This window comes from Tupaia chinensis, unplaced genomic scaffold (assembly GCF_000334495.1).
Source record: "Tupaia chinensis unplaced genomic scaffold, TupChi_1.0 Scaffold140400_1, whole genome shotgun sequence".
NCBI lineage: Eukaryota > Metazoa > Chordata > Mammalia > Scandentia > Tupaiidae > Tupaia > Tupaia belangeri.
The window spans coordinates 797024-809491 of NW_006200277.1; the positions used below are offsets into that span (position 1 = coordinate 797024).

General features: G+C 48.1%; 1 protein-coding gene across 1 annotated transcript in view; it reads left to right on the forward strand.

Moving 5' to 3' along the window:
* Window positions 1–244: 244 nt before the first annotated feature.
* The window catches only part of MFN1 (mitofusin 1), a 47693-nt gene continuing 35469 nt past the window's right edge, over window positions 245–12468 (forward strand). The window contains exons 1-3 of the mRNA XM_006162727.3: window positions 245–599; window positions 4817–4952; window positions 9066–9228. Of these exons, the coding sequence (XP_006162789.1) occupies window positions 488–599; window positions 4817–4952; window positions 9066–9228 (411 nt within the window). The 5' untranslated portion in view covers window positions 245–487. The remainder of the gene's footprint in view (window positions 600–4816; window positions 4953–9065; window positions 9229–12468) is intronic.

A 12468-nucleotide genomic window follows, 5' to 3' on the forward strand; every position in this document is an offset into this window, starting at 1 on the left:
GTGGGGGCCCGGGCGGGGTCGGCGCTGCTGGCCGCGGCGCGCTGTAGGCGGAGGCGCGGGGTGATCGGCGCTCCGCCGTGTCTTTAGGAGAAGCCACCGGGTTCGGTGTCGCTCCGAACTTGCGTCCGTGAAGCCTCGGCCCTCCTCCGGCCGCGCCCGCGGCGAGCGCAGTGACGCTGCTCGCCCGCTCGCCCGCCCCGTCCCCGGCTGCCACGCTGCGCCTCGGGGCTCCCCAGGGGAAGCAAGTGCAGGTCCCACCGGGACCCACCGACAGACGCCCTGGCGTTAGTGACGGCCGGCCCAGAGCAGCCTGCCGTGGTCTGGGTGAAAGCACCTCCCCGAACGAGGACCCAAACGCACTTGGGCACGCCGTTCAGTTCCTCCCACTGGGAAGTTGAATGACACGGAGCGTGCTCCTGACTTGCAGGCGTTTGCCACCCAGTGTAGTGTGCGCCTTTCTAACTTCCATTTCTCGGCCCAGAGCACCATGGCAGCTACTGCTTCCCCGCTGAAGCACTTCGTGCTGGCCAAGAAGGCAATCACGGCCATCTTTGACCAGTTACTGGAGTTTGTTACCGAAGGATCACATTTTGTTGAAGGTCAGTTTTTCTTAAATTCATTAAATGATTATTGTTGGAACTGTATACAGCTGCTTCAGTGGTTCAGCTTTAGTCGCTGGATATAGGACGTTGTGCTGTACCTGAAGGGGCTCTTGCTGAATAAAACCCTTGTCTGCCCTCTACAGAGGAGGAGTGAGTGCTATTGTGATGCTAAAAGTAAGTGCTTGTATGTAATAAGCGCCGTGAGCACTTTCTTTACTAATAGCTTGTTTAATCGCCATGTCTGCACTGGGCAGGCTTTAATCACCCTTGTTTTAAAGACTGAAGAAACCGATACCAGCAGTTGGCATATTGGCTATGTCATTGGATGCCCATGTACTCAACCATGGTTCAAATCTCGGACCTGGTGCCTTAAACTCACGCTGGGTGTGTGTGTGCGTGCCCAAGATCCCCAGAGGAGAACGGAGAAGGGATTGGGGCATGGCCATCCCCCCAGGGGGTGATTTCTCACTTTCTGTCTCTGTCTTTCTGGCAAATGCACATGCCCTATAGCAGAAAAAAGAAAGAAAGAAAGAAAGAAAGAAAAACAACAAAAAAACAAAAAGACTAAAGAAATCAAGGCACAGAAAAGTTACTGTGTCCAAGACCACACAGCTGCTAATGCCAGGATGAAAGATCAGGCAGCTACATTTAACCATCCTCCTTGTCTCCCTCCTGACTCGGCAGTTAGCCAAGTCCTCAGGCTTATTTCATCTTAAATGAGGCTGGATTACAGTGGGGAAAAGGTAAAAGGAGTTTTCTTAAGACAAGTGTAATTTTTTTTTTTTTTTTTTTGCTATAGGGCATGTGCGCTCACCAGAGAGACAGACAGAGACAGGGAGAGAGAAATCAAGAAATCACGCCCCAGGGGGGATGGCCACACTGCAATCCCTTCTCCTCCATTTTCCTCCCGGGATCTCGGGCACGCACGCACACGCACCCAGCGTGAGTTTTAAGCCACTGGGTCCCGGACGCGAACCGCGGTTGACTACATGGGAGTCCAGCGACACAGCCATTACGGTAACTGCTGGTCCCAAGACAAGTGTAATTATTCACACACAGGTATAGAGGAATGCCACGGTAGGGAGTACCTTGGAGGTAACTTGAAACTTCTGGTTCCAACATGATATGCCCATTTCATATGCAGTGAAAAAGACGGGGTTCTGTAAACTTCTCCAGTGAGAATGGGGAAACATTTGGTAGGCTAGTAAAATCAGACTTTTTTTTTTTTTTTAATTTGCTATAGGGTATGTGTAGTCATTGGAGAAAGAGGGAAAGCAAGTGAGACAGGAGTTACACCCCATTTATAGGTAGAGAGGGCAGCCCCCACCCCACCACTAAGGGAGCCACTGGGCTGTGTGGCTTCTAATACTTCCTCTTCTCTCCCAGTGCCCATATTCCTTTACTCTTAGACATGCTGATCTGATTCTTAAAGAATTCATAGCCCTTTACATTTGGATCACCAGGCCCTCAAAGTTAACTGAGATAATGACTTTTCCTGATTAATAACCTGAACAAAGCAGTCTCCAGTTAGCCATCATTAGGAGGGTCTCTGTGAGACCACCCTAAGATACTAAGATAGAGCAGAACCTGTAGGTCACATGATCTGCGCTGAGACCGAGAGTACAGGTTCCTCCCAGTGATGCGGAAACCTGGAACCCTAACCACACGGCAGCCACCTATCTCGGGCCCCTCCCTCCTCGGGAGCCCTCATTTTCTTTCCACCTCTTTCTTTTCTTTTAAAGAATTATTTTATTTATTTATTATTATTTTTTCACGTGAGTTTTGCCAGAGAAAGAAAAAGCGAGAGAAAGCAAGCCACCAGGTCTAGGACTCCAACCATTTGGGAATTCCAGCGCCTTAACCACCATGCCACCTGCTGGCCCTGGCTTCCACCTCTTTCAATAAACTCTCCACTTGCTCTGCCCTCTGTGTGTCTACATCTCTGACTCTTCCTGAGCGCGAGACACCTGCTGCAGGTGCTAGGTCTGATCACTCCTGCACCCCTGAGTCATGACATCCTCCTGCCCCCGGGAGATGGCCACACCTCAGTTCCTTCTCTTCCAGGATGTGGGCACATATGCTCACGTGTCTGGTGTGCTTTCTCAGTCCATCAGACCTGGAGCCCAAACCGTATAGTCGGTGGTGTTTGGTCCAGCCATCTCACCCACCATGCCATTGCCTGTCCCTCATACTTCTTGTCCCTGCTAACCCTCTCTTCGCATATTCTGAGCTCCTTGAGGGCAAGGGCCTCTCCCTATTACTGAGTTTCTTGTACCGGATTTGATACATTTCAAGTTTTGTTGTTGAGTGAGAAAAAGCAGTATTGGTATAGAGTTTTTATATTTCTAGTTGGAAAGATTTTGAGCTGACGTAGTGCCTTTTGAGAAACGTGTATATTTCTAAAGAAGCTAACAGGAACTGAAAACGAATGTGTCATGTTAAATGTGTTATATTTTGTGTATTAAACCTGTTGTAATGCTAGTTGTGCAATCTGAATTGGATTTTACTGGTTCTTTAACTCAGAAAATAATGGTTCGGAAAAGAGATAAAGCAGTTAAATCAGGAAGAAACAAGTATAAAATGAAAAATGAAAATGAATGTGGTGATACATAAGCCATTATTCACCAAATTGCGTATTTTTTATTTTATTTATTTATTTATTTTTGGAGAGTCTTTTTTGCTATAGGGTGCGTGCACTCGCCAGACAGATAGAGAGAGACAGACAGAAGCAAGAAATCACACCCTAGGGGGGCTGGTCACACCGCAATCCCTTCTCCTCCATTCTCCTCTCGGGATCTTGGGCACGCACGCACACGCACCTGGCATGAGTTTTAAGCCACCGGGTCCGGGACGCAAACTGCAGTCGATTATACGGGAGTCCAGCGACATAGCCATTACGCTAACTGCTGGTCCCATGCATATTATTTGTTAATGTACTAGAAAAATAAGATATGAAAAGCTCGAGATTAGTTAGATGAACCCTGGGTAAGTTTTAAGTGGCAATGTTTATCTTTACTAGGACCATTTAGATAGTGAAATAATCTCCTGAATCTTTACTTTTAAGAAGAGGTGATATGTATGCAAATGTCAGATTATCTTGAATTACTGAAGTATAGACAAAACTGAAAGGTTGTGAAAAATCTAGACTTTTCCAGTACCTCTATCAGATGCAGAAGGAAGGGAGGGGCGGAGGTGGGCAGGGGACAGAGCTGCTCTGCACTGTCCTGTGGGGAAGTAAGTGATCAGTGAGCAGGGGCTCCCCGCTCAGGACCTTGAACCACGCCTTCACTCTGAGGGGCTCCCCGCTCAGGACCTTGAACCACGCCTTCACTCTGAGGGGCTCCCTCTCAGACCTTGCTCCTCCTGAGCAGATGGAGCCCTTTTTTCAGCTTAGGCTCCGAAGATCCAGGCAGGGTAGAACACCCCTGGTGGGCACCATGTCCTAGTCTCTGTGGAAGTCACTGTGTCTCAGGTGAGTAGTTTGCATTTTGAGACCAAGATGGGCAATAAGTAATCTTTGGACGGGGCTCTTGCAGTTTTTTAAGCTTTCTGCCACAGGGCACATGTGCTCATCGGAGAGACAAATAGAGGGAGAGTGAGAAATCATCCTGGGGGGTGGATACACTGCAATCCGTTCTCCATTCTCCTCTTGGGATTTTGGGTACACACACATACACGCACACACATAACACCTATGTTGTGAGTTTCAAGCCATGGGGTTCAGGACTCAGACCGTGGTCAGCCAGGTGGTAATCCAAGTTTTTAACCACCACGCTACCCTTACAATTTTTAGTATTTTTGAAACTCTTTCGTGCAGAATACTTACCCTTGACAGTGGGATATGCACCTTTTACCAGTTTTCAGATATTGACAGTCATCTTTATTTCTATTTATGTATTTATTTTAGTCTTCTTTATTTCTTAAATGGCATACTTATATAGAACAAAACCAAAGCTTGTTATCTTTTTTGAAGAAAGAAGTATTTTACTTAACTTTATTTATTTAAAAAAATTTGAATAGAGAGGGTCAGAGAGAGAGAGAGAGGGAAAATTAGAAAGTAAGCTGCCAGGTCCAGGACTCGAACCGGAGTCAGCTGTGTGGGAGTCGAGTGCCCTTAACCAGCACTCCACCTGCCTGTCCCAAAGCATATTATCTTTGATATTCCGTTGTATAATTAAGTCATTATTTTGTCCAATATCATTTCAATTTTGCAGCGACATACAGGAATCCAGAACTTGATCGAATAGCCACAGAAGATGACCTGGTTGAAATGCAGGGGTATAAACACAAGCTTTCCATCATTGGGGAGGTGCTGTCTCGGAGACACATGAAGGTGGCATTTTTTGGCAGGTAATTATCATTTCTCTCAGGGTGAGCTCCTAGAAATCAGCTTTGTATATGATGTTTCAGCAGGTTACGTGCCTCCCCTTTCTCTCAACAGTTTCTCTCTGTGTTAAATGTTAAAGCTGTTAGCACATAAAGACAAAACTTCTCTTAGCCCTCATGTGAAATGAGGCTTGGCGGGCCCAGCTGTGACGGTGCGGTGGCAGCACAGTGCTCTGTGGTGTGGGAATGTGAGCAGCAGGCGGGGTTCCAGTCCGGGTTGTCCTGTCTGTGCCAGGCCCAAGGGCTTTGATCACGCCTGGCCGGGAGACCTGGGGTGTAGATTGTGGCCTGAGAGTGTGTTGAGGGTGCTTATCTTTCTCTTTACCTCTTTCTCAAGAAATAAAGCTTCATTTCTTATTTTAAATTTGTATATGTAAAAAAGTTGATTTACTTTTGCCATTTAAAGATTTTTATCTCTAAGAATTGGCTCTCAGCCAGTTATAAGAATGTAAATATAAGGCCAGCCCACGGCCTGGTGACTAAGGCAGCCCAGTTCCACATAGCTGATCCTACATGCCCAACCAAGTGGTTCAAGTGCCACAGCTGGTGGCTTGAGAGACATGTGGCCAAAATCCCAACAGAAGGGCAAGATGGAGGACAAGGGATTCGGGCACCACCACCCTCATGGAGGGGTGCTCTGTCCTCCCCTTCTGTCTTTCTGTCTCTCTGGAAAGCACATCTGTCCTTTAGTGGGGGAAAAAAAGTAAATACAGATAAGGACAATTTGTGTCTTACTTTTGACTTACTCTTGAAGTTTGCATTGATTATAAGTATGTATTTCAGGATTCTTAGCCTCATAATTCACAGAGTCGCGGGAGGGGCACGATAGGGCGGGGTGACTGTCACGGGTCACGTGTTCTCTGGCACATGTCCACTACTTGTGTCCTTTGTACTGTTAGGCACCAGGAGTACAAAACCAGGAGCTGCCCCGAACACGGTCGCTCAGGTGTCCTGTGCCGTGTAGCGCTGGTGGGGACTTACAAGGAGTCGTGCATTCTTTAATCTTGGAAAATAGCCAGGAGAGGAGTCGCTAATACGGTTAGAACCTTGGACGTTGTAGCGAGAAGGGACTGAGTGGGTGTGGCTTTAGCCTTCCTGGTTAGTTACACCAGGAAGTAAGAGGAGACAGGGCGCCTTGGCTGGCTGACCATGTGACTGAGATGGGTGCGGGAAGAAGGCTGAGCTTGGTCCTGGTCGCTGAGCTGGGCGTCTGTGCTGCGCGCGACCCAGGGGTCAGTTGGACGTGTGAGTCTGTCTGAACGAAGGGGACTTCTACGAGATTAGGAATCATTGCTTCTGTTGGTGATTGAGTCGCAAGAGTCCACGATGATCCAGGCAGGGTGTTTAATGAGAAGGATAACAATGACAAGACGAGGGAGAGAAGAGGAACCGTCCATGAAATAGAGGTTCCAAACCAGGAAAGGGAATTCGGAAGCATTGGAAAATATGAAAAGAAATATATTAGGTCTTTGTCTTCTGTCCCTGTTCCTGTCAGAGCGCTCCTAAAACCCTGAGTGATGGGAGTGTCTTCAGTTACAATGAGCCCTTTCCCCAGGGCACTTGATGGCAGTGAGGAGACCTCACCTTACAGTGGGCTGGTCACCAGAAGACCAAGTGATTAGAGGCTTAGAGGAAGGGGGTGGGGAGGCTCCAGGTTACGCTTTAGGGAAACTCCCGAGGAATTACAGATGGTGAATTATGCTTCTAGGTTGCTGAGTAGTGAGGTGTAGGAACGGTGGCATACCCGACCTCCAGTACCCGGCCCTGTCCTCCATCTGGCTGGTATGTCTTTTACAGCCTCTCCGCAGGCCGGTACACGTAGGTAGTGTTTCCCTGAGTTCTCTGACCTGTCCTTCCAAATTACCGAGTCCAAGTGGGGGGACTGGAACCCCGATTTATACCCAGTTGGTCAGAAGCGCAGTCCCAGCCTGGCACTTGTGCCTGGCATTTGAGGTAGGAGATGGTTTTAGAGGATCGAGCCCCGGGCCCGTGAGAGCGGACATGACTTAGACTACAAGACACCCGTTTGCGCCACTGCAGAGTTGCTTGGTGCGTAAGGAAAGTATTCTGTGTTGAGTGTGATAGCAGGGGGAAACCGTCAGCTTTCTGTAGTTTTTATTGTTTTTAATGTTTTCAGAAGTCAGAGTGTCTCAAACTTGGGTAAGCATGAGCTTCGGTCACTTGGGCGTGCTGACAGTCACAGTGCTCCTGAGGGACGGGCGTCGTTAATGGACCCCAGATGGTCCCAGTGGGGGCAGAGGGACCCACACTCCGCTTGAGGATCCTTGCAGCAAGGTTCTTTGTAATGACTAAGTTTTTAAGGTTGTTGCCATAGGGTATGTGTGCTCGTTGGAGAGACAGTGAGAGGGAAAGTGGGACTTCACCACCAGGGGTGATGGCGCACTGTAATCCCTTCTCCAGTCCCCTCCTGGGATTTTCCGGCATGCACGCACATGTGCCTGGAGTGATTTTTGAGCCACTGGGTCCAGGACTCGAACAATAGTTGGCCATGTGGGAGTCTAACACCTTAACCATCATGCTACCTGCTGTCCCCGGAAAGATTAATTCATCAATGTGCTAGCAGGATGGGGTATAGTGGCAGTAGAAGACAGTGGTGAGATCGTAAGGAAGGCTGGTTCTCTGGGGAGCGAGTTGGGAGTGATACCCGGAACAGAAGTGAGACCGTTATTCTCACTGGGTGGAAGACGTGAAGCACATGCCGTGAAGACAGTGCTGGCCCAGCCCTGGTGACAGGAGTGGCGCTATGGTGAGGCTGGTGCCACATGGAGGCCTGGGCGCAGACCTGACCAACCATGGCAGGCCCGGGGTGGTGGCATGTACCTGTGACCCTGGCTAACAGGCAGGCGGAGGTGGAGGGTCGCAGGGCCGGGCCTTCCTGGCTTCCCTCACCCCACTCCTCATGAAAAAGAGCAAAGAAATAAAGAGGATGCTGTGTTTGCACTGAAGCCGAAGGTTCTGAAAGCCTTCTGGGGTTTGGGTTGGCTGATTGGAAAACGTGTCCCTGCAGTGGGACGTGTGTGTATGACCAGCATTTGGTTGTTGCCATCAGAAGCCTTACGATTACCGTTCAGTGAATTACCGGAAACGTAGCAACCTGACAATTTTACTATGTCCTCGGTCCTGTGAGGTAAGAGTTTGGACGAGTGCAGGAGATGGCCTCGTCTTGCTGCACCCATCTGGAGCAGGTGAGACATGAAAGTCGGGAGTGGCTCCACAGTGAGGGTTGGAATCACCTGAGATCTTTGCTCTCATGTCTGGCGGGGCTGAGCTGGCTTGAAGACCAGGGCTGTGACCTGGAGCACCTCCCGGCCCTCTGTCTGGCTGATGTCCTCACAGCCCGGCAGACCCTGGGTCATCGCACTGCTTACGTGGCAAGGCTCCACGTGCGCCGTTCTGGGGAACGACACAGAAGCTGCGTCACTGAGCCTTGAAGTCACTAAGTGTCACTTCTCACATGTGAATTGCTTGTTGAAGTCACAAAGCAGCCCAGATTAAGGGAATCATTAGACTTCCCTCCTATGAGGGCAGGAATGTCACAGATGATTTTGAAAGATTTTTGCTATAGGGCACGTGCGCTCACCAGAGTCAGACACAGAAAGTGAGAAATTGCCCCGGAGAAGGATGTCCACGCTGCAATCCCGTCTCTTCCATTCTCCTCTCAGGATTTTGGGCATGCATGCATATGCACTCAGTGTAAGTTTTAAGCCCCCAGGTCTGGGACTCAAACCATAATCAATTATGTGTGCTTCCAGCGATGTAACCAGTACGCCATGTGCTGGTTTTGGAATGGCACAGAATTTTAACCTGTGACTGTAGATTGCCATAAGAAGCAAGAGAGGAAAGTTGTGGTTGCTTTACGAAGGGAGAGGCGGGTGTGTTTCCTACACGTAGCCTTTCCAGAGCGTGCATTTGTATTCTGTAAGTTAGGGTATCAGCCTTTCCAAAAAGAAAATGCAGCCTGATGATATTTTAACAAACGTGAATTTTAAGAAAGCTAGCTCGTGTGGAAGTGTTTTTTTTGCTGAGTTTTGTGTTTTATGACCTCGTGTCTTCCAGGACAAGCAGTGGAAAGAGCTCTGTCATCAACGCCATGCTATGGGATAAGGTTCTCCCTAGCGGGATTGGCCACACAACCAATTGCTTCCTGAGTGTTGAAGGGACGGATGGAGACAAAGCCTATCTTATGACAGAAGGATCAGATGAAAAAAAGAGCGTAAAGGTATACCATTGAACAAGAGCACTATGCCTGGTAACACCCGCATGCTGCGCCTGGAATAGTGACACTCATTGGTTCTTTTTAAACGGTTTTATTAAGATGCCTACGTTGATGGAGATGGAAGAATTGTTAATATTTCTGTTCATAACTTTAAAGTCATTAAAGTTTTCAATTTTTTAATTTTTTTTTTGCTTCAGAGCTAAATTATTAGAAGAATAAAACCTGTTCTTAATTTAAAATAAAAGTAAATTACGATTAAGAGATCTTTTTTGCAGGGGGCAGAGATTTTTTGCTATAGAGCATGTGTGCTTGCCGGAGAGACAGACAGACAGACAGAAAGCAAGAAGTCACCTTCCTAGGAGGATGGCCATTCCACAATTCCTGCTCCTCGGTTCTCCTCTTGGGATCTTGGGCTCGCAAGCACATGTACCCAGCATGAATTTTACGTCTCCAGCTTCAGGACTCTAGTCCGTGATGTGGGAGTGCAGCGACGCAACCATTAACCCATCTGCTGGTCCCAGGATTAAGAGATTTTTTTTCTTAAGAGAGACAGAAAATGAGAAATTACCCCCCAAGGGAGGATGGCCACACCATAATCCCTTCTCCACACCCCTCTTGGGACTTTCAGCATGCATGCACACATGCCTGGCGTGAGTTTAAGCCCTTGGGTTGAGGACTCAAACCGCAGTTGACTGCGTGGGAGTCCAGTGACATAACCATGACCCCATCTGCTGGTCCTGGATTGAGAGATTTTTAAATCTTCAGTGAGAAGAACTTTATTGAAGGGCATTTTTGCTATTAATCTCAAATTAGTCTTTCTAGAAAAAACTTTAACAATATTGAGCTATGGGTCCAGCCCCAGCTGCACAAGTGGTCGAGTGCCACTGTACTGGTTTAGGCCACCCGAGAGGCCCAGGTTCAGGCCCTGGAACAAGCTGAACCAGCCAGGCGTGGTAGTGCACACTGGGACCCTGGCTGACGGATGGGGCTCTCTGTCTCGCTCGTCTTCCTTCACCTCTTCCCCCTCATTTAGGGGGAAAATTGAACCCTGGAATCTGTGTTTTATACATGCAGGTGTTTTTAGAAACTTTTAGCTCACGAGTGTTTAGTTTGCACATTCACGAATAAGTGCTACAGCTTTATCAAGGTCAATAGTTTCCCTACCTTTCATGAATTCTTTCTCTTCTAATTTTTAAAAAATTGTCAGAAGGTACATGTGAAAAAGGCGTGGGGGGTGGAGAGAAGCACTTCCTAACGGGCTGTGCTCTCCGGTTCTGCGTCCTGTCAGGACTTGGCGCAGGCACACATGTGTATCCAGCGTGCTTTTCAAGCCACCAGGGCCAGGATTCATTCCATGACTGGCCACGTGGGTCTGGCTCCTGTGCTGACGGAGCTGGCCCCATGAGTTCCTTAATTCAGTGTTGCTAGACCTCCTCAGCCAAGGAAAGAATAAAAGGGAGCGATTAGGATGCAGGACGTTGACGCCGGAGTGAAGGTAGTCTCTTCATCTGGTCACTTTCTTTTAAGTCTAGAGATCTCTTCTGCAAACACAGACGCTCAGTGTTCCCAGAAGCTGCCATTTTTGTGTTTACCAAATAGTAGCTAAGCTCATGGTCTGCGCTTTATCAATTCAAAATTCAAACTACTTTTGGCTTTCAAGTCTCAAAGGAAACTGCCGTGATATTTTTTCTTGTTAAGTTTTTTTAAAAACTTATTTAATCTTACTGATTTATTGTCTTTTTTTTTTTTTTTTTAATTTGCTATCGCGCATATGTGTTCCCCGGCGCAGGCACACATGTGTATCCAGCGTGCTTTTCAAGCCACCAGGGCCAGGATTCATTCCATGACTGGCCACGTGGGTCTGGCTCCTGTGCTGACGGAGCTGGCCCCATGAGTTCCTTAATTCAGTGTTGCTAGACCTCCTCAGCCAAGGAAAGAATAAAAGGGAGCGATTAGGATGCAGGACGTTGACGCCGGAGTGAAGGTAGTCTCTTCATCTGGTCACTTTCTTTTAAGTCTAGAGATCTCTTCTGCAAACACAGACGCTCAGTGTTCCCAGAAGCTGCCATTTTTGTGTTTACCAAATAGTAGCTAAGCTCATGGTCTGCGCTTTATCAATTCAAAATTCAAACTACTTTTGGCTTTCAAGTCTCAAAGGAAACTGCCGTGATATTTTTTCTTGTTAAGTTTTTTTAAAAACTTATTTAATCTTACTGATTTATTGTCTTTTTTTTTTTTTTTTAATTTGCTATCGAGCATATGTGCTCACCAGAGAGAGAAAGTGAAAAGGCAAACTGACAGGTTTGCGACTCAAACTGTGGTCGGTCATGTGGCAGTACAGTGCCCTAACCACTGTGCCCCCTGCCTGCCCCAGTGCTGTGATCTTTTAAAGAAAGCATTTCTCGGGCCAGCAGGGGGCATGGAGGTTAGGGTGTTGGATCCCATGTGGACAGCTGCACAATTCCAGTCCCAGACCCAGTAGCTTGAAAATGATGCCAGGCACATGTACATGTATGCCCCAAATCCCGAGAGAATGGAAGAGAAGTGGTTGTGGCGGGGCCATCCCCTCCCCCTCCCCCGGCTGGTGATTTGTCACTTTCCCTTTCTCTGTCTCTGGCAACGGTATATACCCTATAGTAAAAACTTAAAAGGAAAAAAAAAAGAGGCATTTCTCTTTCTCCTGATTGGTGCAGTCTTCCTTCCAGTTTTCCACCTTTCCCTTCCAAAAAAGGTTTTTGCCTTAGAGTGTGTGCACCTCCTGGAGAAAGAGACAGAGACTGAGAGAGGGAAAGTGAGAAAAACCCCCCAAGGGGGAATGGCCACGCTGTAATCCCTTGTCCTCCATTCCTCTGGCATTTTAGGCATGCACGCACACATGCCCAGTGTGATGTTTAAGCCACAGGGTCCGGGACTTGAACTGCAGGCGGCTATGTGGGAGTCCAGCGACACGACTGATGTCATTTGCTGGTCCCCAAATTTAAACTTTTAACTACCTTGGGGCCAGCAGTTAGTGTAATGGCTATGTCGCTGGACTTACACGTAGTCGACTGTAGTTCGCATCCCGGACCTGGTGGCCTAAACTCAAGCCGGGTGTGTGTGTGTGTGTGCCAAAGATCCCGAGAGGAGAATGGAGGAGAAGGGATTGCGGTGTGGCCATCCCCTCTGGGGGGTGATTTCTCGCTTTCTATCTCTCTCTGTCTGTCTGGTGAGCACACATGCCCTATAGCAAAAACCTCTCCAAAA